The 27,688-nt window shown below is 43.9% G+C and overlaps 2 protein-coding genes across 3 annotated transcripts in view; one reads left to right on the forward strand and one right to left on the reverse strand.

Moving 5' to 3' along the window:
• Positions 1-11,084, forward strand: part of ZDHHC15 (zinc finger DHHC-type palmitoyltransferase 15) — a 28,766-nt gene extending 17,682 nt beyond the window's left edge. For both annotated transcript variants that reach the window (XM_048070699.2, XM_048070700.2), the window contains exons 11-12: positions 3,279-3,362; positions 4,694-11,084. In XM_048070699.2, coding sequence (XP_047926656.2) covers positions 3,279-3,322 — 44 coding nt within the window. In that variant the 3' untranslated portion in view covers positions 3,323-3,362; positions 4,694-11,084. The remainder of the gene's footprint in view (positions 1-3,278; positions 3,363-4,693) is intronic.
• A 970-nt stretch (positions 11,085-12,054) lies between these two features.
• On the reverse strand, positions 12,055-27,666 carry UPRT (uracil phosphoribosyltransferase homolog). Its single transcript, XM_048070702.2, has 7 exons — positions 27,302-27,666; positions 21,688-21,730; positions 17,175-17,244; positions 15,106-15,168; positions 14,178-14,339; positions 13,352-13,450; positions 12,055-12,492 (listed from the first exon to the last, which is right to left on the reverse strand). Exons 1-7 carry the CDS (start codon positions 27,598-27,600, stop codon positions 12,386-12,388), a joined length of 843 nt encoding a protein of 280 aa, XP_047926659.1. The 5' UTR covers positions 27,601-27,666; the 3' UTR covers positions 12,055-12,385.
• Between the last annotated feature and the right edge of the window lie 22 nt (positions 27,667-27,688).

A 27,688-nucleotide genomic window follows, 5' to 3' on the forward strand; every position in this document is an offset into this window, starting at 1 on the left:
ATCTCTTGGAGCATTTTTTCTAAACTTGTCACTGTACCATTGTGCCTGTGCAGATAACAAACGTCTCTTTATCATTTCGAGTAATGTAAAAGGTGCTGGGGGAGACATCACCTGGACATTAATCACCCATAGACAAAGCTGGAGCTGAGTAAGCACAGAAAGGCAGGTATTTCGATCCTGCAGTCTTAGGAGATGGCACTGCCAGCTGCATCAAGATCAGAGTAATAACTGCCCTGTTGTATTTAAGTGGGGTCTCTCTTCTCCTGGAGTTTCACCTGCAATTGCTCATGCACCTCTGTTATGTAGCAGGGCATAGTAATGAGGGCTCTCCTCATCAGTCATTAAGGGGACTTGGAGATTCATGAGGAGAGGACAAACCCAACTGACAGCAAGGAGGTGAGGTAGCTTCATCTGGGGTCCCAAGAGCGTACAGGCCACCTTCTCAGTCATCTTATCCATAAGGTTGTCCTTTTTTTCTGTGATACAGATATTTAAATGTGTGTGCGCCCTTACTGGTTGGATTTTTGGTTTATATATATCTCCTGACTTGCTAAGGCTTTTAATGTTTCACTCAGGGGCAAAAAATTATTGTGGGGAACCTTTTGTTTCATTTCTTAGCCAGAGAGTGAAAACATTTGCTTCCAAAGTCATGGTAAAATGATATTTTTTTTTCAGATTTATTAATGCTCATCCCTTATTCACAGGCATCTGTTTAATCTGTCTAGCCAGTGAGCTAGCCCAAATCACATGCTGGCAGCTTTTATAAGGTTATCAGTTTTTTCAAAGAATTCATCTATAATGCATTTGACGCGTTGGTCGCGGATGTGTCGGTACTGTGAATGCTTGTGCTCTTTGTCTCATGGAGCCTAGGGTAGGACAGCCATTTGTGTACATTCATAGCAACATCTGATTTCTTAGATTGATTAATAATTTAATAATATGTTTCATTTTAACTTGTACAAAAGGCTCCAGTATGAATCAAATCTTTCTCCGATTGTTCTCATCTTCAAAAATTTGTCATCTGCACTAAGTAACATCTTTCCAGCAGAAACCAGCATATCCTGAGAAATAGGCGGAAGTTGGTGATCTCTGTTGATGTGATGAAGCTTCAGGTGTCTGAAGGCATGTGCTTGGAATTTCAATTCAGATTGGTAGGAGTCTAATTAAAGGAGCATCATGTCCTGCGATACCAGCTAATTTGGCGTAGCAGTCCTTTGAGTAGAGAAGTCATCTGTTGTGATTGTAGGGATTAAATTTCTATCCATCGAGAAATTAAAAAAGCTACTTAAATGCTGGAAGCGAGCAGAGATTGCTCAGACAGTACAATGGTGTATTGTGCAATCCAGTAAACTGAGACAAAAGACTAGATTTGCATCTCTGGATTTCAGGCGTGATATAAATGTTTAAATTGCATCCGGCAGAAGAAGGATTAAGTTAAAGCAGTGCTAAACCTTGCATCACTGACTGCATTCTAATCAGTTTTCAAACGACAGAGGGGTACCTGTGCAGGAATCCGCATCAGTTTAACCAAATGCATTGGCAAATATATTTAGTAAAACCAATATGGTTTTGTATGTGGATCAGACCTGCAGCTGCTAAATGAATTACTCGAAAAAAAGATATTCCGTAAGAAGTTGGTAGTGAAATTTCAGCGAGGCACATATCCCAGGGTAGCAGATCTATATATCCTTTTATCAGTTCCCTTTGGCACTTCAAACTTATTTTTTTCTAAAGGTATGCAGTATAAAAGGCTGTTGCCTGGAACTTCCCATCTGAATAAATAGATTTTGCGTGATAAAATAGATGTCTATGCTAATAAATATGGAAATAGCAGTGGTTCCTTGTATGCATAATAAAGAAACAAAAGGCCTAGGCAAATTTATTTATTGTGTACCTATTGTTGAGTGGTAAGGGGGAAGTGTTTGCTGTTTGTTTTTCTTCCTTTACCTTAAGAAAGTTCTGTGCCAAGTTGATTTTTGACACTGTTTGATGCCACTCTTGCATTTTGACCATCATGTATAACAGTGAGCTCTGGATTTTAAAACTGAACGGCGCCAGGTCAGTTAAGATGTCTACAGAACAATACAGTTTTGAAATCCTGTTTTTAACAGGCATGGGAACAACTCTATAAGTTACATTAGGGAATTGAATCTTCATCCTACAGCTGCTGCAGATTTTTTTGTTGTTGTTGTTGGGTGTCTTTCTGTTTCCTTTTTTTGATAGGACAGTTTGTTTCACCTAACCGTGTTTTGCAGGTGGCGAGAAGTGCAGTATGATAATCTTCCTCTCAGGCAGGCTGTGAAGACAGATCTATGCATATAGACTGTTTTTGAGGTTCTCATGCATAGGTGGCTGTAATAACACAGTTCTACAGTTAGAACAAAAAGTGATTGTCACCTACAATTAGAAGGATGCTATTTCCAGTAAACATGAGGTATGAGCTGCTTTCAGACTAGTTGATAAACTAGTTGTTTTAAACAGTCTACAAGTAATTGTAGACCGCTATTAGGTTGACCCTGAGCTTCCTCTTCACCACATTAAACAAGCCGAACTGCCTCAACCTTATAGGTTTAAAGTAGAAATTTCTGTTCTGCTTACCTCTGGCTTACATCTGACCTGCACTGCTTTCAGTTTTCCAAGGTTTAGACTATGTGTATTTATAGAAACGTGATGTTTTTATTTTGCAAGTGAAAATGTTAGGAATAAACTATCGTGAATGATGATACATTCCATATATTAATATATTATGTATTTCTACCTCTGCTGTACTAATGCGAATGTATTCAGCGAACGTGGTTTCCTGGTTCAGTAAGCTCTGGTGCCCTCACTCCCTTCTGACAGAAGGGTTTGGGGAGAGTTCATCATAGACACAAATGATGATGTTTTACTCTTGCTTGTGTTCTCACCACTGCTTTTCCTGTTTTGTAAGGCATCAGCAAATGAAGCTCTAAGGTTAGAGTTTTTAGATTACATCTCACACAATATAAGTAAACCAGTATAATTTTCTAATCAGAAGGGTCTGAAATGTTCCATTAAAACTGAAAGATCTTTATTTGTCATAGTGGCTTTACAGTTTGTGACACGGTTATGAAATAGATGAAACCAATAATAGAGTAATCTCAGTTAATATACTGCTGTTAAGTTAGCTCTGACAAGTGGTTGTCTATTTTTGTTTGGAATGATTCTTAAAGACACGCTCCCATACTTAGTGAAAAATACATTCTTAGTGAGAAAAACAGATTCACTTATCTCTAACTACTTTGTTTTTCCTTGTATAGATTCCACTGAAGCTTCATCCCTTGCCATAGAAAGGGAGACATAGCGGTTTGAAAATGGTGGCAGTACAAAGCTTGTTCAGAAAGGTCAGTATATCTTTCTTGGTTATCTTCAGAACAACCATTCTGCAGGGAATTTGGTAGGTAATCTTGGACAGGTTTTGACTTTAACAGTGGCGTATCTCACTTGACACTTGGGCAGTCATTTAACATGTCAAAGGCTTTAGAGTGGTGGGGCTGTGATAGAATCATAGAATGGTTTGGATTGGAAGGGGGCTTAAAGATCATCTAATTCCAACCCTTTGCCATGGGCAGGGATACCTCCCACTAGATGAGGTTGCCCAAAGCCCCATCCAGCCTGGCCTTGGGCACTGCCAGGGATGGGGCATCCGCAGCTTATGTGGGCAACCTGTTCCTCACAGAAGGGCAAAGACCCTTTCACCAGAATGTCGTGTTGATGCAACTGAGCATAGCAGTATTTCACCAATATTTCTCCATCTTGTCCAGAAATACATTGTTTAAGAGAACCTAAAAGAAAATAGTGTCTCTCTAGTAGCCCTGGGCTGGACATTTGCATGGTTTACACAAGAGCCAAAAACACTGTTTATTAGGGGAGGATACAACCCTGGCAGCTCCTCTGTTGAATGCGGCAGGAATGATTCTTGCCCCTACGTTGTTTAATTACAAGAACAAAAGTCTGTTCCGTGGCTTGTGAAAGGTGAGGGATGGTGGAGATAAGGTCTTGAAAGCAACTGAGGGTGAGAACAGCCACACTGTGCTCTATGCACTTGTGAGTAAATGGAAGTAGCTGGTAATACCCACATCACCCATTGCTCTTATTTAGTTTTCTTTCATTCTGGGGGCAACAACAGATGATACGGTTTGCTGCTACCAGAACGTTCACTGGTTGATAATTTGTCCTGACTTTCGTAACAGGGGGGAGGTATCCTGCACATATATTCTTTCAATCAGCTGCACGCGGTATCCTCTTTGGTCTCCACGAAGCCTTTTCACAGTGTAGTATTGTTGCCTAAGATTCAAGGAGTATCTTCTGCTGTCCTACGTGCAGCGGGTGGAGTAATTAGATAGAACTCGCCTCTCTACGTGGTCTGGATGTTGACTAACTCTGTGTTGAGAGTTAAAGCACTGTGAGCAACTCAAAGTTTTTATAAATGGGCTTCTTGCATATTGTATGTGTGATCCCATTTTCTGCCACTGAGAAGAAAAAACCTCAGTGTTTCTTCTGTAGATAGCCAATGAGGACTACGTACTGCCATTCCACTGGGGGGGTGAAAAAGCAGCACTTTCCCTGTTACTCTGCATGGCTTTAAAATGATGCTCAAAGTCAAGACTAGACATATATTTCTGATCAGATCAGTGCTTTTATAGTTACACATTTTTCTTTATTTGAATTTCAGCTTTCCTCTCAGGAGTCGACATCCCTTTTCTTTGCATGGACTTCAGTTGTGAGGGGCAGAAAATAAGTGGATCTTCAAGATGAGAAAACATCATGAAGTATCATCTGATTGGAATCTGCATTCTAGAGTGCTTCTCCAGAAATCCCGCTATCCAGATGTTTCAAGGCTTTATAAGTTTAAGTTATGGAGTGAACAGAAGTTTTATAGAGTGATTCTGGCCGATCTTCTTTGGCCTGCTCTCTTTATTTTATAGATAATATATATTTTTTATTCAAAATAGGTAAAAAGTATTGATGCGAGTGTATTTCCAAAGGCCTTTTCATTTTGCAAACATCAGGGACTTGAGTTCTCAAAATTCTTCCAAGCCATAATATTCTTGGGGATGGTATTTATATTGAGACTGATTCTCCAACCTTCTCTGACAAGTGGCATTTTCTAATGTGCTTAAAGTTCTGAGTCAGTTCAACTCAAGGAGAGACAGACTCATTTAAATTTGGCACTAAATTGATAGTTGGATATATGTTTGTTGAAAAACAAAGTGCTGAACATGTATATATACATGTGCAACTGTGTACGAAAACAAAATATTCACATTACCAGTATCAAGATTCAAGAATATTGTGGCCATAGATGCTTTTTTTTCTAGGAAAGTGTAATTACATTAGATTTTGAGTTACAGTGCCCTTTAAGCCCAAGCCTACTTGCAGGTACCTAAAATGCAAATGGATGTTTTAGACATTACAATGTGCATTAATTACTAGGGCTAAAATGACAGAGTTTGCATGGTAATTAGAGCATTATCAACTCATTCCTGGATCAGTGTTTGATGGAAATTTTTGTGTTCATGGAGTCAGAAAGGAAGAAAGGAAGAAGTAAATTTGAAACACATGAGCTAGAAATGTGCACTGAATGTTTAGCTCCAACAGTAGTGTTTGGAGTTTACACTCCACAGCAGTGGTTTTAATCCCATAATGCTGAAGAGACATTTGGTGAACTTGATTATTTCAAACTTCTTCCTCAGTAAATGTATTGACTGGTATTTTAAAGGTGTTTCAGCACCGAGAGGTGATTATGGTTTTTTTTCTTTATTTTACTCCATTGGCAGTCAAAGGAATGTATTGCTGTTTTTACTCTGTGGAATAGAACTGAGAATTTGCTGGCAGGATGACATGCATTTTTCTAGATCCGAGTCGTTCTTTTATCTGCATGAATCAGACCTGGCAACTCCATCTCATGTTTGAATTAGGTGCATGTTTAATGTGTTAGTATACTGTGTCTAAGATCATTTGTTAGTGTTTTCTATCCTGATTTTGTTTGTTCATCAGCCCATTTGTATTGACTTTGACTACAGAAGCAGTTGTCAGGAGAAATTACCTGGTAAGTATCTGTTTGGTGACAAAGGCCTTGGCTACATACTTGTCTTTTCTCCTCTATTTACTCTGCTGCTGTTACCAGTGGAAATGTGTTAGTGAGATAGAAGAGACTCTTGCAGAGATTTTTGTCCATAAGAGTAGAAGTTTAACTACCTGGTATAAACCGTGCCCTTTGGACAGATATTTTATACATCAAACTCTATATTTAGGTTTAGAAGAGGCAGTAGACTCTGTAGAATGTGTTGTTATTGCTGAAGATGAGGTCTTGGGAATTGGGGCGGGTTCTCCCAGTCGCAGTGTAGGTTACTCTCCTTCCTCCTCTGGCTGTTGCCGAAGGCTCTTTGAATGTTACCACTTCTGGTGGGTGGCTCTCTCATCAGACAGCTGTCAACCAACAAAACTATTTTTCCTATTAAATCTAAACCTTCATTTCTTATAGAAATCCTGTGCTGGATCTTAAGCTGTCAAAGGTGGCAGTAGAATTGGTCACTTCTTGGCTGGCAAAATGTATTCTAGAGGGGTAGGTGGCAGTTAAACAGAGCAGGAAATGTATACGAATGTAGCACCATTACTTGTGTATTTGTGCCTTTAAACTGTTAAATTCCTTGTTTATAAAAGCAGGAGGATAAATCGCTAACTCTGCTTTCCATCCTGTCAACTGAAATGTGTTTTTAAGACAGGAACATCAAAGCTGTGTTTGAAGCCAAGTGGATTTACAAGAGTTTCTGAGCAGGTTCTTGTGTCTGTTCTGGATTTGGTTCTGTTCACAGCCGTGCCATCCTTGCAGGGTTGTTTCTCTGCCAGACAGCAGCAGAAGGGCTGCCTAGAAGATCTACGGGCAGATCCCTGCCTGCTGTCTAGCTGCAGCTTTGTTCCTTAGCCAGTAAAATCTATTTTGTCTTCTAATTATTATTAAAACAGATGTTTTTATGATAATGCAGCTTTCCAGCTCAGACTTAGAAGCAGCTTTAAAAGGTTTCCAGGTGCTTAAATGATGCTTTGACACCTTTCGTTAACATACTCATATTAAGTAATTTTTCTTGTGGTTAGTAATGGCAAATTTTCCTTTTCTTAAAAGCTGCTCAGCCTCGCTTAGCTAGAACAAACTCTTGTGCAGGTGGAAATGATAAATAATTTGATAGCTGCAGAGCCATAAGTCAACATTCACACCTGTCAGATTCTGAAAGCTTCAGAATGAAACATGAAACAAATACTGAAGCGGACAAATCCTGGTGTGTCTGAGTGACTGAACAAACTCCATTTTGTTCTCTTCTGCTGAGGTGGAGGAGATGCCCTTCCTACAGCCTAGTATTTGGACTGTATATGCTGAATTCAAGCGCAGTGGAATAGTTGGGCAGGTTCCTCTGCCTCCCCAGGTTAAAGCCGAGTGCAGAAAGCTGCCGTGCAGGTGATGGTGCCCAGGAATGCAGAGTCTGGGGGGTGGCTGCTGAAGCCACAATGAGCCTGTGTTCTTCAGGGCAGCCTGTAAATGAACAGCTGGGTCTCCCTGGGGAAGCTTAGTGTTCCTCCACATACTGCTACTGAGATCTTTCTGCTCAGTGCATTAGTGCAGCTGATGCTTCAGACATCATTCCAGATGACCTACTAAGAAGAACACAGTGTTTTCAGCTGGCATTTTTGGCCTTTAAGAAGACTGTTAACTAGAGATCTGGGCAGCATAAAAGCAGTCATTTTCATTGCACCCCCTGCTACCTATGGCTGGGCTCCTGTTTACTTTTTAAATTGGCTTTTTGTTTGCTTAGCTTCTGAAAGAAAATTGTATACAAAGAATGTGGTAAATGCAGGATGCGTGAGGTTCTGTCAAATATACCAGGTAAATGCACTGGAACACAAATTCCTCAGGCTGCCTGTAATCACTGCTGCAGGTAACAAACCAGGTAAAGTATTCAGCTGAGTGCATTTTAGATTTTTTAACATGCAAATAAAATTTTACCCCTTTAAGGGGTAAAATCCACTGGTGCAGTCTGCAGGGTAGATATCCCTGTTCTCTGAAGCTAATGCTCCAAAATAATTTACCAGTAACAGCCACCTCCTCACCTCTCCCCGTCTCTCCCATTTACATTCAGGTACAGTTCCCTTAGAGCAGACATCACATTGATGTCTCCGTGGATTGCATTACATTAAGTCCTGTCCCTGGCCAGTGAGTGTTGTCCAAGGAATTAGGACTTTAATAAGCATCACTGCACTGCATTTTTTTTTTCTCTTGCTGAATTGGTACCCTGTGGTTTTGGAGTAGAATAAGATTGTATTGCTTTAAGCAAGGAGCAGTACTGTGTTTTCGTAGGCCTGTACTAGTGCATGTAGTGTGCTGTAGCTGATGGAGGCCAGGAAGCTTTTTAATAGCACTGTAGCAATGAATGTTTACTTCCTGGAACAAACCAGAGATGTGATTCAGCAAAATCTGAAACTGTGGTTTTTATATTCTGTATGCTGGGTGGACTGAAAGCACAACTTAGTAGTAGTTACAGACTTTATGCATCGGGTTTTGTAACATAGTATGAATGTAAAGCATCAGGGAAAAATAGAATTTAACCTTTTCCTCCCCGTAGTTAGATGTAGAGGAAGATGTGTGGGGATGTATTCAGGGACCAGCTGCCTCCAGCGTAGTCACTAAGCCAGCAGAACAGATTTGCTGTTTGCATAGCTGGCTCATTCCTGAACGTGTTGAATTAGCAGGCTAAGGAGGTGCTGTTGACCTTGTTTGTTAAGCCAGAATTAATTAACTTAAGAGTCACATTTTCATTTCAGTGACTCTTGTGGTACAAATTTTTGAAATCAATCCATAGTACTTGAACATACCTGGATTTTATTCATATTTTTCCAATTCTATCAGCTTCTGTTTTGTTACAGAACATGTGTAAAAATAAACCTGTTCCGAAGCCATCAATTAAAGCGTACTCATGGTAGGGTGGCTTCTGTCATTAAAAGTAATGGTCTGTCAAACGGTTTGGCAGTGACGAGCGTTTCCAGGTTGTGGCATTATTATGTACTCTTCCTGCTTAATGCGTTAGTTCCTTTTCTGGTAATTAACACTGAGACCATACCCACTGCTGCAGTTTTATTCTTAACTGTCCTTTCTCCATCTCCCTTTACGCTCTTCCTCCCGAACGCATAGCTCCAGTATATCAGCTTTCAGCTGTTTGTGCTGTTTTCTTTGGATACTAACAAGATGAGTAGGTGTCATTTTAAACAGTTGGGCCATGTATTTTGTTTGTAATTAATGTTTGTCAGGTATCGCTTTGTGATTTTCATTGTTCGGGCTCAGCTTGCTTTGCTCAGGGCAGTGGGATCCACCTTCCGGCATTGCTTTTCTCTTTCCTATAAATCTTATTTCTTCATGTTCTAGCTTCAGTTTGAAATGTAAACCTTGTGAAGTACAACGTAAGTTTACTTTTCTAATATGAGCGTATAAGCTGGTTACGCCTTCATGCTGCTTGATTTATTTTTTTCTGTGTAAGGTTAAGATTTACAGCAGCATGTGTAAAGCTTTAGTGGATAACAGCTACTGTTCAGAAAAAAAAAAAGGTTTATGTTAAGGAAAAAAAGTACAAGGGGATTATCCTTGCTTCTTATTCCAATTGTGCTTAAAAAAAAAAAAAACAGCAACAAAGACACCTGATTGCATCAAATGCTAATATCAAACAGGTTATGTAACACACAGGTGTTCTACCTGATGGAATTTCTGCTATTTCAATACCCAGTAGACTTAAACTTTTCGTTGGGGCTAAATCCCATGGGAAACCTGGAGAGAGGAAAAAAACCACTTCGTCCTCCCCATCTCTGTTCTGAATTAGGGTTGTGTGCTGCACCTCCTCAGATCACCATTTTCCTAAATTTATAAAAGACACAAAAATCCAGTGGATTCTTGAAAACGTTGGTTTGTTTTCTTTGTCGTGCCTGTTCCTGGAGGATCCAGGATGTGTACAAGCAGGAGGTTCTCGTATAGACACCTGGCATCCTGCTGATGTAACGAACCCGGGCGGGTGCAGACGTGGCCTCCACGAGGAGGAGATAAGATATTTCTGACTCAGAGATTGTGTGAAGAGGTAGGTGGAACATGTGGTGCTGTTCTGAATTAACTCCATGCGCAGGCATTCTTCTTTTGCAATAATTACGTTAATGTGTAACTTCTGTTATGCTCACTGATCATGTAGACTCAAGCTATCCCCAGTAATTCCAGATTGCATTGTTAGGAGCTGGGAGCTTCTGTTGCGGCTTCCCTCTTGCTAGTAACATAAAACAGAAAGGATCAGGTTGCTATAAAGTATTCTACCTGTCCAGCTGTTTTTCAGCTGAGAATCAGGCTGTTTTTGGATTAGGAAGCTCCGTTTGGGAGCCGATATACTACCTCTCCAACTGGGTCAGAACTTTCACTGTAAACCACTGTAGTATAAAGAACTTCTCATATCAAGGAAGACTGGCTTAGTGGGCTCTGTGCCAATAACTACTAAATTATTCAAAATAGTAAAATAAATTTCATTTATTATTATATTCAGTTGCGTTTTAGGAAACCAGGATGGCCTGGTGTTGGTATTTATACATATCTTGAGTCTGCAAACTTTGCATACAGTCAACACTATTCTGTTCGGCAGAGGACATGACACTCAGTGTTGGGTTGTTTAATACTAATTTCTTATCCCTTAATTTAATAGGAAGTAAATGTTTTCCAGGGAACATTGCAAACGGTCTGCTGACAGCATTTGGGATGTGTAGTAGGGTTCAGGAGTTAAATGCTGTTGCCAGCATTGAGACTTTTGATATCAAATGGGTTTTTACAAAAGCTTTGGATACTTGTTTTTATTGTCTGACAAACATTGTCTTTAATATGAATGCTTTGTGTATGTTTCACTAGCATTTTCCGAGTGTTTGTATGGTTTCTACAGCTGGATATACTGTACATTCTGCTTTGTCATTTTCTATTATGGTTTATACTAGGAAGCCTGCACAGTTTATACTGTACTGCAGGCAAGGCCTGCATTAAAACCATTTTTGGTTAATTTATTATACTTGTGAGTGATTATTTCCTATGACTTAGCCCATGACAAGGGAAAATACTCTCTTTCTGGAAGCCTTACAGAACCTTAATTAATTGGAATTACTGTCTAGAGTGGGGAAGGTTCTTCATTTGTATCAAAAAAATAGGTTAATTAAATCCTGCCCCCTTGTCTTACAAGGCATTGGTTGGAGCAGCCCAGGCCTTACATTCCAGCCCTTTGACGAAGAGGTAACAAGCCTGCGATGACATTGTGTAATCCCGCACTTTTTAGAATATTTAAAAAGTAATAATGGACTACGTTTTCTTTGTATGTTAATTCTCCAAAAGTTAGAGTAAGGTAAGATACGAGCTAGTTTGCATATTGTGTCCTTACCGGCACATATGATAAAGACTAAGAAAGCAAGTATTTGGCCATAGATTTATGCCTGGTCTGATTCATACAATCACTGCACTGGCTGTTTTGGAAGGGTGCAAATTAATGAGGACCAGGGCTTTAATGAGGAGCAGGGCTTTTGACTTTAAGCCCTGCTGCTCTGTGAACAGAGCTAGAATTTGAGCCCAGCTTTTTGACACTTACTTTTCTTTACAACAGTCAGTGATACTGATTCATCCATGGAAACTTTAAGAGGCAAAACTCAACCACAGTGTGAGCAGAATTTCTGTAGACAGCACTTCTCCCATTCTCAATTCCCACCCCATTAGGGCACATACACCGCAACAGGAAGATTCTTTCTTCAGTACTACGGATCAAGGTAACTGCAGATGTTCTACCATTTGAAAATAATCTATTTAGAGCAAAATTCAGAGAGTTATATCTTTAGTTCTTGGCCACCATCCCAAGACTGAAAATTGTGCCAGGAATGCAGTGTGGCTGCTACCGAGTGCACCTGTTGTACTGGAATTAGTAAGAGTGGCTGTGCTGCCTAACCTGGAGCGATGTCAACGTCAGCACTAGAAATGAAGGACACACCTTCATGATTTAGTTGTTTTATTTTGCTTTTGCAAGCAGCCACAAAACAGGCTATGGAAGAATAAATAAATTAAAGCAGAGAGTGTAGCAGTTTATACGAGTACAACATGAAGATGCTTGACTTTGCAATGATTCAGAGTGCTTTGTTACTGTGCTTGGTTCAGTGTTCAGGCAGTAACCAACCAGAAGAAATCTAGGTCAAGTATTTCCGCCTTTGGCCAAAAAGATTTTTTAAACATGCCCTCAACCAACTCTGCTACAAATAATAATAAAATGTAGAAAAAAACCTCGTTTGTACTATCATACAGTCATATTGCTTTGTTCCAAGTGCGTCAGTCCGTTCCAAAATACTTCTGTCCAAAGTGTGTTGGCGCAACAGGATGAACTTCTGTAGTTAAAATTGTGATCTCTGGGAATTCCTGGATGATCGATTTGGCACCTTTGGAGAGAGAGAAGAGAACTCAAAGAAATCAACGCCGCACCGCAGCTGTATTTCAGCACCACGTGTTACAGCAAGGTAAGCAGAACTCTGTAGGTGAGCCTGTCTCTGTTCTTCTGCCTCATTTCTGGCTTATCTGCCTGCATGTGAGGAAAAACTTCCAGAATTCAGTGGATTGGGTTTTCTTACTGGGATTTTTCTTTTCTCCACCATACATTTAACTTCCCAAACTAATCTATTCACTAATTAATTCAATCATTATTTTCGTTACTGACTGCCAGAAATAACTCTCTACAGCATGGTTGATTTTTTGATAGTGATTTCTGCCACGGCCAATTTTTAAAACCCACAAGATCCATTTTCCTACTTAGAGAAACAGATATTCCTTTTTAGGGTCATCTTTTAAATTTAAAGATCTTTAACGTGCAGACAGTCCAGTTCTGTAGCTTATTTTACATCATGCTTTCTGTAGAACTGGTGTTAGTTGGTGGCTGACCATGGGCTGCTGTGCTTTGGAGCAACAGGGAAGACTTACAGTGCTCTGCGCGCCGTTGAAGCATTTTCTTTACCTATTCCTGCTTATAGGAATGCTTCACCAGTTGCAGTTTTGCCGTTACGGGTAACAGGCCCTTTTCGTTCTGCTACCCTTTATCCCTGCCCATGCCACACATGCCAGTGTTCGCTCTCAGTTTCAAAATTCAGAGGGGAAAAAAATCCTTCCTGAGCAGAGTGCTGCTGGTGTCCTTATTCGCAAGGCAGGAGCTCTTCACAGCTGCCTGGAGCGCGGGACTGCCGGACGCCTTCCCCACTGAACGACAGGTGCAAGCACCTCTGCCCCCCGCACAGCCCCTCAACTTACCATGCGGTGTGGAGAATAGGCTTAGCAGGATAATGACACTTGGTTGCACACCGTGTTCTATAAGAACTTTGACAGCCTCAATTACAGTATTACCAGTACCTAAAAGGGGAAAAAGTGAGATTTTTGTTTTCCTGCTGGAAGAACTCTTCCTAAGCCAGCCGGGGCTACCTGCACCAATCCTGGTGTGGGGCTGAACGACGATACTGTCCTGTCCCCACTGGTCGACTGTCACCTCGGCAAATGCTAATTATTGAAAATGTTTGTCTCCTGATGAAGGAATTTAATCTTTACACCCAAATAGCCGACTCTGCCAGGTTTTAAACACTGAAGTCAGTGGATTTTATTAAAGCCCTGAGGCAAGAAAACTCATCTAAAATAATAAGTTAGCAATTAAGAGCTCCATGTGCAGAACCAGAATTACATCTTAGGCTGGAAAATTTCTTTCATCCTGACACAGTCCTTACCACAATGATATATTTTGTGGTTTTAATTGCATTTAACTTTAAAATAATTTACTTTAGGATTATTCCTCAAAAAGTCTTTTAATAGTGAAAATACTATTTGAAGTCTTTTCTCATATAAGTTCATTTTTTAAAAATTTTGCCATTGGAATTGAACGCATCTACCTTTCTCACAAGTGCAGCCAAACCCAAGAGATCTGCTCTGCGTTCACACTGATGTGGGCTGACTGATGTACATTCTGGCGCAGCCTGATCAAGTTCCTACTATGTCACCTAAATCAAGCCAAAATCTAACAAAAGCCCCTGAAATTCAGAAGCTTTAATTTAAATACAGAACAGTCACCGTAAATAATACAGACACTTACTTAGTATTGGGTACATAAGAAGAACTTTTCTCCTGTAAATGTCTGGGGGAAACTTAGCATAGTATACTTTTGCTCTTTGAGTCTCCTCATCGCTCTGTATCAGGATTTTTCCAATGCGGATCGATCGACAGCAATCCCGTAAACCTTGTTCCATTGCTTCGCCTCAAAATGAGCAAAAAAAAAAAAAAACACATGATAACAAAGAGCACAACAAGAAGCTGTTACAATTAAATAGACTGTCCCAATACTGTGTTGATGAATAGTTCTCGAAAGGAGCTTTTTTCTTCTTGCTTTCAAGTTTCAAAAAGACCTTAAGCTATTTTCGTTATCTCTGTTTAGACAGAAAAACAAGCCTACTCTGTGTCATTTGGCTCGCAGGTATTTGTGTTCCCAGGTTCTAGCGCTAAGCAGGTTTTCAAAGGAGAGAAATAGAAATATCAAAACAAATAATATCATAATTCATATGTGGTTTGAAAAAAAACTTTGAGCTCTGCATAGCCACACCGTGGTAAAAAAACATAGTACATGAAGCTGCGGAGCCGCTGGATTTTATATCATAAAAAGCTTGACATAGTTTTGGACAAAAGAGTACTGCCTCTAGCACCAGGGAGCATGGTTTATTTGGAGAGCTATCTTTGAGGAGGAAAAACTAGTGGCAAACGAGGAAGGAGAGTTGGCCTGGCCTCTCAGAGTTAACGGTTGTTAAAGAAGAGGTCAGATGAAGTCTGCTGCTGCTATTTGCTGAGATGTTGAAGAAACGTATTACTTGCCATTCTTTCTTAGGTATCCTTGATTACAGAATGTCAGCTAGCAGTCAGGGGGGAAACCTTTGCTGTAGGGAAGTTTGTTGCACGTTTTCAGAAGGAAGCTGGTTACTGGTTTCAAAAGCATTTAATTCACACCTATTCAACAACCAAAAACTGCCTACCGCTTCTCATTATGCTCACTCCACAGTTTCCCTTTTCAAATTTCACTCCTTCGTACTTGTATCCTAAAAAAGGAAAGAAACCAAGGGTCAGTGGCAGGGATCGCTCCCCTGTCCCATCCTGTTTTAAGTGATCCTGGTGTGAATGGAAACAAGATTCCCCTGCAGACCCAGGGACCGGTGCTGAGCTCGGCATGTCTCAACAGGAGGCGTGGCCCCACCTGCACGCCACATCCTGCACTCCTCAAACAAGCCATGGGAACGGGACCAGAACCATGAAAGAACTTACTCGTAACGGTTACTTCAGAAGAGCGGCACAGGTGTGATCCTGTCTGTATGTTTTATAACTCAAACATTCAGGTCATTATTTTAGATGAAGGATGTTATCCAAAATAAAGATAAATGGTACGTGCCCTAAGTAACCAAGTAAATGCACTCCAGTGCTGCAGGTGAAGAGGCATAACCAAAATATGATGCTACTCTAATTGCGTTCCTGATCACTGAAGAACAGAAGTGGGCAAGGGTATGTGTACGAAAGAGAGATCGCCAGTACTGTGAGTTCAAGGTTATGAATTCAAAGGCAGCAAAGCAAGATAAGCCCACTCGTAGTTCTTCAGATCTAACCTGAACTTGCCCAGTACCACTGCAGAGAAGAATATGTGGCAGTGTTTTTATGGGCTTTTCATATTCTCCTGCCTGGCTGAAAAAAGGCCAAAGGCTCCTTTTAAAGGAGAGCCGACAGGGCATTTCATTGCTGGCCTCGAGGGACATTCTGCTTCTGAAAGTACAAATCGTCTGTGCTGACGGCAGCTTGCAAATGCTTGGAGGGAAAGAGTTAAGTACAAATAAGCAACAATTGGTAGGTAAGTGTCTGTGTTCTCAGGGCACACTCCCTGTTGGATGAGCGCATCTGAGGCCATTTTAGCTCCCTCCTTGGGCACGGGTAAGGGTGAAAGGGCTGACGCCCTGACAGCTGGGCTAGCAGTAACAGCAGACAACAGCCTGTGCACCACAGCAACGTGTGCCCAGAGGGCCAGGCCCAAGGCGCTCGTTCCCCACAGGCAGGCGAGTGGCTCACTGAGAAACAACTGCAGAGCTTCGGGAGCGCATTACTCGCAGGGGACCTGCCAGACAAACTGGGTAACGCAGACAGCCGACAGCCATCAAACCACCCCTCACCAACTGACCTGGGACTGATGTGAAGCCAGGCCTCAAGAAGTAGCTGCTGTTTTAGTTAAAAGCGAGCAAAGGTAAGTGACTGTGGCGCCTGAGCGCCTTCCTAAACTCCAGCTAGCTTCAGCACCAAGTGTTTTCAGGCCATCTTTTCTGTAACTAAAAGTAGGGTAAAGACATACAGATGATTTACGGTGAAGGGCAGAGGGGTAGAGTGAATGAGAGGATGTACAGAGCTGCTCTCAGGCTGCAGAAAATGCCAGCAAAATCCTCAAGGGGAGGAGGACTCAGCTGGTGCCTGTCCTGCAGGGGTACTGCAGATGCCCTGGGTGTGCTTGAGGTTCCCCAGACATGGCTGATGCACTGAGCAGCAGCTACACTACCTCTGAGTAACCCATGCAACCTTACATATCTTTTACGGTTAATAGGAGCAAACCAGAAGTACTGCAGTGGGTTTCCTCTAACGTCAACACAGCCGCTTTTTATTTCCTGCTTACCATCACTCACGGTTGCAACAGAGGCAGATTTACGCTGGCATGACAAAACTCCTTGTGCTGAGCACTTTTTTCTGTAACGGGCACGTGAAATGTCATCAGTTTTAATTCGATGGTGTGATAGGGGCAAGTAAGTTGATCTTGCACATACACTGCTAAAGTTTTTATCACAGTTTTGCAAGACCAATTTAAAACCGTTGTAAGGTGACACCTCTGTGACTGTGTTCTGCTCAGTCCTGTCATCACACATCTTTTAGCTTTTTTTTTTTAATCCCTTGAGGGGACCTTAACTCTGTACTCTAGCCTGAATGTTACGTTGTTCCAGCCTCTTGTACCAGTTCCACATTGTTATATTAATTCAGCTTCCACTTCCAGTCCTACCTGGCGGAGTAGTTTCCCACGTACCTGTTGGCGTGGTCACCGTGCATTCCGTGTATGGCAGTTGGTTCAGTCCCTCTTCAACCACAAGTCTGATCTGTAGAACCAGAGAAAGCAGCTTAAAGGGGTTTGTTATCCAGCCAGATAAGATACTAAATGTTAGGAGTTTCTGCAAGTACTAGGTGAACACCTAACAGCCAAGAACATCCTCTTTTACTAGTAGTTAGGGATAGACTTTAAAGGCCTTTTATAGGGCAATGTGTATGTTTTGTCCACACACCAAATGAAGGCAATAAAAACCAGAACGGGGGCAGGGGTACATCTACAATGCCTTCATAAAGCTGGCTTAACTTCTGTCTGGCAGGTAAAGCCAGCAGAGACAAATGTTTCTCAACAAGTGAACCACCCATGGTTAACTTTATGTTGCTGACAGAAAATATCAGTGAGAAAAAAAGGAAAATTCCCCTTCTTTCAGTTCCCCATCAGCTAGGCCCTAAGGCCTGTTTTAACATCTGTATTTCCAAGAAGAAGCTGCAGCAGGGCTGCCCAGAACAGCCGCAGGAGCTGCAGCGCTGTAAACACACCACCCAGCGTCCCAAGACGTGTCAGTGGATCTACAAGTCTCTTTATCACCCCCTTCTCCTGGCACCTGGCAGCTCTGATTGCTCCACACACTCCGCTCAGCCCCTGCATGTTCACAGGGTGCAGATGGCCCAGCTGCACTGGGACATCGCTCCTGGAGATGTGGCTGGCGTGTCACACGTCTCTCCAAAGGGCAGGAAACCTGTGCTGTACCCCAGGTGAAGGTACGAAATGCATCCATCTCAGCCCAGAATGACTGCCCAGGAAAGATGCTCTGGGTATTGCAGATATACAAAATTCTCTCTGCTGGTGGGCCAAAGATTCAAAGGCCAGGACTGCTCAAGGAAAGCTACTGCCAAGCCAAAGATGAAACCTATTAAGCAAAAGTCACTGTATAATGGCAGAAATGAGGTGACTGCCCCTGGGGCTGAGCTCACTTCAGACACTCCAGAAGCAGGGCAGGCTGGAAGGTTTTTCTGTTCTTCCATCCTGCCCCAGTTCCTAGCACGCACACAGACTGCATTAGGAGTTAGTAAACTAAAGTCCCTCTTTGACAAGGTTTTGGGAGGAGGGAGGGAGCTAACACTATTAAGTTCTAGCAGGCCTAGTTAAACTGTCACGGCTCACAGACTTCTGCTGAAGTTTTAGGTTATGCATATATGCTGATATGCAAAATTATATAGTCAGTGTGCTCATTTATTACAGTTACATGTTTAAGGTTACCTCTGCAGTAAGCAAGGGAAATGCTGTTTGCTTTGAACCGTCAGTAGCATGAGGTGTGTTAGCACTGCTAGGAAAAGCCACAGCTAATACGAGTCTGAGGAGTTGTAGCTAACTACCACGTAAGTGTTTTGAGGATGTTAAGATGTTAGTGACCCTACCCTTTCTCAGCCAATTAAACACATGGATCAAGTCTCCTTACCAGTCTCAAATACCACTGAAGAAATCAGGTTGGACCAGTCCTTCAGGGTCCATGAACAGAGAAATTGGGATAGAGGCACCTAGAGAAAGCAGCTGCCAGCACTCTCATTTACAAGAGGTGCAATCGCTAAGGAAGCCAGCCGAGGTGCAGTGAGGGATGGCGTGTCTCTGAGCAGACAAACCTTGAAAAGGGAGAGCCCTTCTAGAGACACCTGAGCAGATAACTGTAATCCTGAGTGGCTGCATGTCACAACTCTTGTGCCTGCCTGCAGTTTGGAAAGAGGTGAAGCAATGAAATGCCGATAAACTAGAATGTAAATAGATTAAAAATTAATTTTTAGAAAATCACTTGGACTAGATGATCTTTGAAAGTCCCTTCCAACTTTTCTATTCTAAATTCCAGAGTGACCAACGTTATCTTCACCCTACTTGTCGGCTGAGGCTGCGGGGCAGTGCTGTGTAGATGACAAACCCCTGCCTGAGTCCAGGCTGCAAGGCAACTGTGCTTGGTCCTTGCCCGAACTCGAGGCACACGATGCCTGGTGTCTCTCTGGGAGATGTCCCCTCTTCCTGTCACTTACCTGGGCTCTGGGCCCACAACAAGCTGCTGTAGTGCCCACCCGGCTGCATGCAGCTCGACTGAACCCAATTTATCCAGTGCTGCCTACCAAGCAGGGCTCCCTAAAATAATTCTCAGGCTGTCTCAGTACAAATGCCTGGGGCTTGGTGAGCTCCTCACTAATTCTGCAGAAAAGCTGCAAGGTGCCATCAGTGAAAGTCTCCTTTCATATGCATGGCAGCACATGTACAAGGGCTCACCGTGAGCCTTTTACAGAGTTCTCTGCTGCTGGTTCTCAGCTTGCTCTCCCTAGCACTTTCTGGTCTATCTGTTCAGATATCTACTACCGCGAGTCGTAACGATCAATCCTTTCTTGTGCTAGAGGCTTACTTCCCACGCCTGCCTCTTCTCCTTCCCAGACACAAGATGGTTTGTCATCTTATTCATGATTTCAGCCCCCCATCTTGCAGCTGCAGGACCACACCACCAGCAGTCGCTTTCGGGAATGTTCTGCTAACCTTTACCACCTCTTAACTCCCTTCTTCCACAAATATCTTTGAACATTTCTTTTGTCATCCCCTTCTGTGAGAAACAAACTGCCAGATGGAAAAACTGTACCACTATCAATTCATCAAATCCCTCCTTGAACCTTCTTCCTATTGTGACCTTACAAGATACTTGCCACTATTAACTGCCAAACTAGTGGCAAGCTTAACTCCATTCTCATTTTCTCTCTGCAACGAGGTTTTGCTACTCTACAACTCCATGCATTTGTTTCTTGTTTTCAGACTGCATCGTGTCATTAATCAGCTGTCTGCTAGTCAGATGAAAAACACACAGCACATCTTAACAGTGTCTGTACATCTACTAGAGCCCACGTCCCATGTCCAACTGTGATACCATACAGAAAATGGGACAGTCACACACTGTTTCTCATAATATTCCTCTTACAAAATGAAAAGCAGACCAGCAAACCACCTCCAAACAGAGTGAGAAGGTACGTGGGGGAGGCCCGTCACACTAATTAGTGGTGCTGAAGTACAGCTGGGACCTGTAAGGGTTCTCCTGTCTGTAACAGGATAGCCATTATCTATCTCATTTTTAAAGTACAGAACAGGAATCTTTATTGCTTCGCTTTAGTTCGAAGAAGTTGATAGGAAGGAATGCTCCTGACAAGACAGGAAGCTGCTACAAGGTAAAATAAGAATATTAACCAGACAGGAGTGCTGTTCAGGAAGGGGCCTGACTCTGGACTGGAGACCCGCACCCTGTAAGTATGTGGGGTTGCTGATGTTGGCTGTCTGAATCTCATCTACACATTTAAGCATGTGAAAAGCTGAAACCACAAAAAAAAAAAAAAACAGGAAGAACGACCCACAGCTGAGCTGGTTTAGCACAGGCTGTGGATGCTTCCTGTGCTGTTCCCACTTGTCCAGCGCTGTGAAGGACGTTACATCTGCTGAGCACTGCCGGCACAGAAAGAAGGTGGGACTGTGGCTTTCTGCCTGTCCCTTATGAAGGCAAAGAGGGACACTGCAGTCGGTAACTTGACCCAACAGTAACAGTGATGAGTTTTGTTGGCTCAGGCTTTCACTGATCCTAGAGAACGGAAGAGGCAGAAACATTCTCGAGAAGGGAAAAGCAGCGGGGAAAGTGGAACAAGCTGCAGAGATAAAAAGCACTGCAGTCACACGTCAGGTCGGGGTCGTATGTAAGCCCTGAGCAAGCCTGCATCAGGCATGGATTAAGACTGGGCTCATCACAGAACACCTGGCTGGTTTAGCAAATAGCGCCGGTGACTGAATGCTCTCTGGACTGATATTTGTTAGAGGGAGAAGGAAAGGCTTTCCTCAGTAACGAATCTGGAGTCTCAAATAGGAAACACCCTCTTGAATACAGGGGCGTATCCAGTACACTTGTGGTAGCAAGTGTTGTGGGCTTCTTTAAGCATTCAATTTACGTGAGATAACTGCTGCATTCCCACCAGCCCTTGTCCTGACTTACCAGAATGTGTGAGTTTCAAATTGCTTTGTCCCTGCTAGCAACTACCACATGGTTAAAAGCCCGTTCCCAGGGTGGATGCACCCAGAGCTGCTCATCTACCACACAACAAGTGTCAGGAGGTGCTCTGCACGCAATCAGTCGTTGACATCTAGACTGTAAGAAATTGTTGACAAGATCAAAAGTACTGTTTCAAACTAACACTAAATTATCTACAGCCTCTGTGCATCTGTTTTTAAATTGCATTCTCATGTTGCTACTTCTCACTGTACTGAAGTATTTGATAATAACTTAGTTTCTGGAACCCTTTGAGATGAAAACACTGTAACAAAGAACAGAATCCCTATACAGAAAGTTGCTGTCAAACAGCAATTTCCTTTGTTTAGAAAAGTTGCCCTCACACTAACATTGTAGCTCACAAGACCATTTTATAAAAGAATTACACAGCACAACTTCAAGAAGAAATTCTTCACCTACCAGACGATCAGCAGAAAATACGAAGTCTCCTCTACTGGCTGTCCTGAAAAAGGTAACAATTTCTATTTTAAATTGGGGAACAATTAAGAACATTGCTTAAATATAATGTTACACGAAGGACAATATTTTCCAGAGGCAGTTTGGAGAAAGGTCTGCCACATTCCAACTTTATCCCCCAGAGATCCTACCGTGTGTATTTTGTACCGGGTGGAGAAGCCCGAGGTGCAGTGAGCTCACACGGGGCTTTGTCTCTTACCACTGGCCATGTCGCTGCACTGCACACGTAGCAACTGAAGCACGAAAACACCAGCAGGATATTCTGTAGGCTTTCCATTGTACCACCATGCCAGCTTGCTTCCAAAACACCTCAGCAGCTCTGACCTGTGCCAGCCTGGTAGGTTCTCTACAGCTGTAAGCAGGAGAGCTTTGCTTTGCCCGTTCTTAAGTCAATCGAACCACAGGACAATGATGAAGCAGGTCCCAAGCGCTGAGACTGACCCAATGCACCTGACAAGCAGGATATCGTATCTTATCTGAAACTCATTCACAGTGTGATAAGCCTAGTGAGCCTGAGCCTAAAATGCGCAGGGGTAAGCAAGCAGCGCTGTGAAAACCCCTCTCTCCTGGCTTAGGTGGAACTTTTTGCTACCACGCCTGCTGGCTGGTGGCCCGTCCAGAAGACAGGAAGGGTAAGCTCACCTCTTCCTGCTCCATGCTGTGCGAACGTGCCACGTTGACAGCTGCAGTCGTAATGCCAGGTTGGAACACCTGGCTTCCCGGGTCAAGACCAACTCTCACCGCACAGAAGTAGGACAAACTTCCAGCTAAGGAGACGACCTTTCCAGCATGTTAGCCTTAAAAATCCTCTGACAAGGAATCACCATCACAGGCAGATCACTTTCAGTGACACTTTCTGTTAATCACACTAGGCACAGCCCTCTCTCATCTTCAAGCTAAGATTCTCTGGATGTCTCTTGAAATACCACAGATAGTTTTGCACTTAATCCCCAAGGTTCTGCAACATCTTCTATTTACAAGAGTGGAAGTCAGGATGTGTGTCTGCCTGCTCCCTGTACTACTAGTATCACCTTGCCACATTAAGAAAATGAGGTTTTAAAAGACTAGCAGCCTAATCTGATTTCTTTCCTTGTGCTAGCACTACAGTATTTGTTATTCAAAATGCTGTTTGTTTTTTGTTCTTTCTAGCAATGACAGGATATTCTTAATGTTCTGCTACTTTGACGTTAATCAGAAAACCAGAACTGAAGAAAGCCCCATTAAATAACCAAGAAACAAGCTTGCAATCACACAAACTGATTTTGTTAAGATTTTTAAAGGGATTCATATTCCCAACTGTGGTGTGTGCAAATATAAAAAAAAAAATATGACAGTAAGTAGCACAGTGTGTAGGTGGTGTATTCTTAGGTTTTTCCAGACTAGAGCACAGCATGTCAAAAAACTTACCCATATTTCATGAAAGGGGGTAAGACAAACCTGACCATGTCACGACTCTGGTTTTGATTGCAAAGCAATAAAAGTTTAGAGTGAATACTGTGGGCTATTAATACAGATTACGAGGCTTTAAATGAACTACTCTGTCCTCACACAGGGAGGCTGATGTTTTTACACTCTGTTCACAGAACACCCTTGGTCAGTTCTGTCTGGTTTTTAAGGGGATGGAGGACAATAGTGGTGGCATGCATAAAAATTAGAGACAAATAATAATAATACTGAAAATGACAGATCTTGTGCACACCTTCAGCTGGAAAGCTGTCACCGGATTTCAAGCCCCACATCACGAGAAAATTAATTTCTAGGGGCCAGGAAAGAAAGGTTCATGTGAAAACGCTGGAACTGCTCACCTTAAAAATCAGATACAAGGATACAAAGTCATGATCTACAGCAGACTACAAACTTCTTAATAAAGTAACTGGGACTGGTTCCAACCACTGCCAAGGCTGGAGGCAGGTCGTGGTCTGACACACTTTGGTAATTCCTGTTTCTCCCATTCACCTTGCAAGAGAACTCCCCCAGAGACAGCAGGGTGCTGTGAAGGCAAGGCTGGAAAAAAGCTGCTTCCCCAAACAGAGTTCATAAAAGACCTTTATAAGAAGTGTAGGCACTGGAACCTGGTGCCATTAATGGGCACTGATGCAGCTGAGAACAGGAGCACATCCTCTCTCTGAGGGAGGACCAGAGCCGTGTGTGTACGTACTCAGTATTTCAGTGCCAGTATGGGGGGTGCTATGTGAAAGGGATCCCAACCTGCCTGCCCGCAGCAAAGCCATCTCTGCTCATCACGGCTGAGTGGCACGCTGTTGAATCATCGCACTCTGTATAGCAGTCAGGACTGCGCGTCCTGCTGCTCTGCTGTCTGCTCTGCTGTCTGCACTGCTGTGCCGTCCGCTCCGCTCCCTCGGGAATAAGAAGCCGCAGCAGAACGCAGCACAATGATCTCACATAAAAGACACAACAACCCTTAAATACCTACATTTAAATCACGTCTGTTGTTAAACTGGGAGTTCAGATGGCACTACCCATCTGAGCTAATGAATTTCCTCCCGCAGAAACCAGCGCTCTGGGCTGCACATTGCCACACTATTCATTTCAGCTTCCAGATCGCTGGTTCCAACCTGTGCAGGCCAGACACCACTGCGAGGTCACACCCTCCTCAGAAGAGGCTCTGACTGTCTGCTCCCGGGCACTCTGTACTTAAACTCATCAGTTTAAGAGAGGACTCAGAATTCACGCCCGACAGTGTCAGCAGGCACCTGCCCACCCATTTGGCACAGACAAGGCTCCAGAACTGAGCGAGCCAGGGGAAAACGTGCACCCACGCACACAAGCCGAGGCCACCTCTCTGCCTCCCTAATTCTGGCTCGCAGACCTCATTAACTGCAGTTACAGCTACATAAAATGAAACTAAGTACATAAACTGTAATTTTAGCCTATGAAATGCTCACTGCTGATTCAGTTAGCCATCTCTGAACCTGCCACAGGACGTGAGACCAGCAACATGAAGATGGTTTTTGTCTTGTTTTTTACTGGACAGTTATTCCAATTGAAAGGCTGTGTTGCATTCCTCTGAATCCTGAATTCCTTTCCACTTTTCTGTGCGGCTCATTCTGTGGGCAACACAGAGTCCCTAAGGTCTTCTGCATCCAGCCTGTCCATCCTTAGGCTGATGTAAACATGCCTGATTCGAGCTTGCACCGCACCAAGAATGACTATCCCTTCCTCACTGCACAGGAATAGCCCCAAACTGACTGTTTTCTCCTCCTTTTGGTGTTTCTCCCAGCAGCTTGCTTTGTAATTTCTGCCCTTTCCATGATTGCTGTACCTGGAACATCTGTGTTCACGAGCATTAAGTAATCCCAATGCCCCCCTTGAACTTGCCCAGCTGTGGGACTGCCTGTCCTTTTCTACTCCAGACACAGAGCTACACTAATGGTATCTAACTGCCCTGTAGCGACACAGCTTTTCCCTCTTCTCCATTGTATACAAACACAGCCTTTTGTCAGTTTAAATCAGATTTTTTGACCATTAACTCCTCTTAGCCGTAGCGCCTTATTCATAACTATGAAACTTCTTATGAAGAGCTTCTTTTAGCACTTGGTTGGAATGGCACAGTTGGACAGAGTCCTCGTAAGGCAGAACACACACCTGCTCAAGGAAAGGTCACTGCAACAGTTTCTAACCCCTGCATAAGAAATACTCGCACCTGTGCAGCTGAGCACACATTTTACCATCTTTCTGAACCACGGGCATTAAAGTAGGCCCATCTGAGGCCTTTTCTTCACTGAAATGCCACTGCCTTTCTGAGCCAGAATATAAAAACAGTGTTTCCTTGCCGTTGTTACACACAAAGCCTTTCTGAGCAGCCTGCTGTCCAGCTTTCCTCGCTGGGCAGGAAGGGAGCTTGGAAGCGATGGCTACATCCCCACTGCTAGGGCAGTGCCACGTTTAGAATAAAGCATGGTGCGCTGGCACTGCAGCTGCTAGGAGCGATTCATTATTTCCAAGGCTTACTCTACACCTCGCCTTACTAGAGTCTTGTGCAATGGCCTGATGCAACTCTAAAAAAAAAAAATCTCCTCAGAGTTAAAATATCAGCCGCTGTTTTCTGGTTAAATTCAATACACCCAGAAACTTGTTCAATATATTTGCAAGACTTAAAAATTTACTTGCAACAATAATAAAAATACCTAGGTGGGTACAGTAACTACATTGCTAGTATTTACCTAGATATCAAAGCCACATGTTATTTCCTTTTCACTAACCTTAAACCCTTCTGTAGGCCATGCAACAAGCAGAGTTTGGATTGCCTCACTGTCTCTCTGCTTGGCCCACGTAAAACTTCCCTTTCTGCTCTGCAGGAAGGCTGCCAGAAGACATTCTTACCTGCAGAGATCTTTTGTGTGGTCTTGCCACAACTGCCCTCCTTGCAGCAAGCCAGCACTAGCTCCGTGTGCTCCTGCCTGCAATGAGATCAGCTTTTTCCACAACGCTTTGAAGAGTCAAAAATCCCTAATTTAAGGTAACAAGGCACATCTAAGCCAGCACAATTAACATAGGTATTGTCTTTGATGATTAGTTCTACATAAAAATACGTTAGTGGTATTGCAGTTGCAAAGTTAAGTACTCAAGAGCTGGGAAATACCAAAACACAGCCTATGCAGATAGAACAGAGAAGAAATAAGGGGAAGAATCAAACTGGTTACTGCAGACGTTGGAAGCCCGTGTGTTGCAGGACAGGAAGGGTTTATTGGGAACCTGGAACACTCCACTGACAAACTGTTCCCCACCTCTGTATCTGCTGGGGCTTCTCGCATCACAGGAGGCAAATTGTGCTTTCAATGGATGCCCTCTACATACGTTTGTGTTACATTGCACGCTAAATTTAACACGCTGTAGTATCACCTTCCACGTGCAGAACAATCAGACACCAACAGGACGGGTGGGAGGAGAGCTCCTGACATGAGGTGCGATGCGAGACCTGCTGCTTCCCTGTGCCTTAAGCACCTCGTGTCGGAGGTGCTCAGCAGCAGGGCCCAATCTCATGGAGATTTTTGCCCTGAAGAGCTGCAGAAGCAGGATGACAGCTGCGTGTCCCACCAGGTGTGGTGGCAGCACTGACTTGGTGACAGAAAGCGACAAGCATGGAAAACATTGCCTTCAGAAAGGGCAGCGTCCTAAGGAGGTAGGGGCCCCTCAGCAAAACCCTCCTCTGCGCTGTATCACTCCCGGATCCAATCTGGGCGCTCTCCATGGCTAGAACTAGATGGTTTTTGAGGTCCCTTCCAACCCGAGCCACTCTCTGACTTTACGGTGTCTCTGTCACGGGCTGCCGGTGAGGGGGGCTCCCCTCAGGTCCCTCTCCCCTCCCCACCTGGGGCCGCGTCCCCCAGCCCCCCCCACCCCTCTCAGTCCCCTCCAGCCCCCCTCTGCCCCCAACACCCCCCTCAGCCCCTCGGTGCCCCCCTCAGCCCTGTCCGTTCCTCTCAGCGCCCCCCAGCGCCCCAGCGCGGCCGGAGCCGCCCGTCCCTCCCTCGCTCGCTCCCCGCCGCCCGCCGGTTTCTCGCCAGGCCCCGCCGCGCGGCCTCCCGGCGCTCACTTGTCCCTGATGATGGTCTGCAGCTCCCGGATCTGGTCGTTCATCGGCAGCAGCTTCAGCTGCGCCCCGATCTCCGCCGCGGGGCTGCGCACTTCCACCAGCACCCCCCCGTTGTTATTGCTGCTGCTGCTGCTATCCGGGCTGGGGCTGCTCTCGCCGCCCTCATCGGGTTCCGCGAAGCGGATCAACCGCGAGCAGCCGCCGCCCGCCGCCGCCGCCAACACCACCGGCGGCTGCTGCTCGTCCTGCGGGCCGGGCGCGGGGCCGAGGCGCTGGTTGCGGCAGGGCATCGCCTCCATGCGCCGGGCCCCGGCCCCACCGGCAGCCACGCGTGCTCAGCGCCGGCCCCCGGCTTGCGCCGCCGAGGGGCGGGCCGTGGGGGAGCGC

Source organism: Anser cygnoides, chromosome 13 (genome assembly GCF_040182565.1).
Source record: "Anser cygnoides isolate HZ-2024a breed goose chromosome 13, Taihu_goose_T2T_genome, whole genome shotgun sequence".
Classification (NCBI taxonomy): domain Eukaryota; kingdom Metazoa; phylum Chordata; class Aves; order Anseriformes; family Anatidae; genus Anser; species Anser cygnoides.

Excerpts from the sequence above, each read along its gene's own strand:
- UPRT (XM_048070702.2), bottom strand. The coding sequence starts at position 27,600 with ATGGAGGCGATGCCCTGCCGCAACCAGCGCCTCGGCCCCGCGCCCGGC. Across the intron at positions 21,731-27,301 it reads CAGACCATCATCAGGGACAA|GACAGCCAGTAGAGGAGACT; the intron begins GTGAGCGCCGGG and ends TACCTTTTTCAG. Across the intron at positions 14,340-15,105 it reads AGTGAGCATAATGAGAAGCG|GCGAAGCAATGGAACAAGGT; the intron begins GTAGGCAGTTTT and ends GCTCATTTTGAG.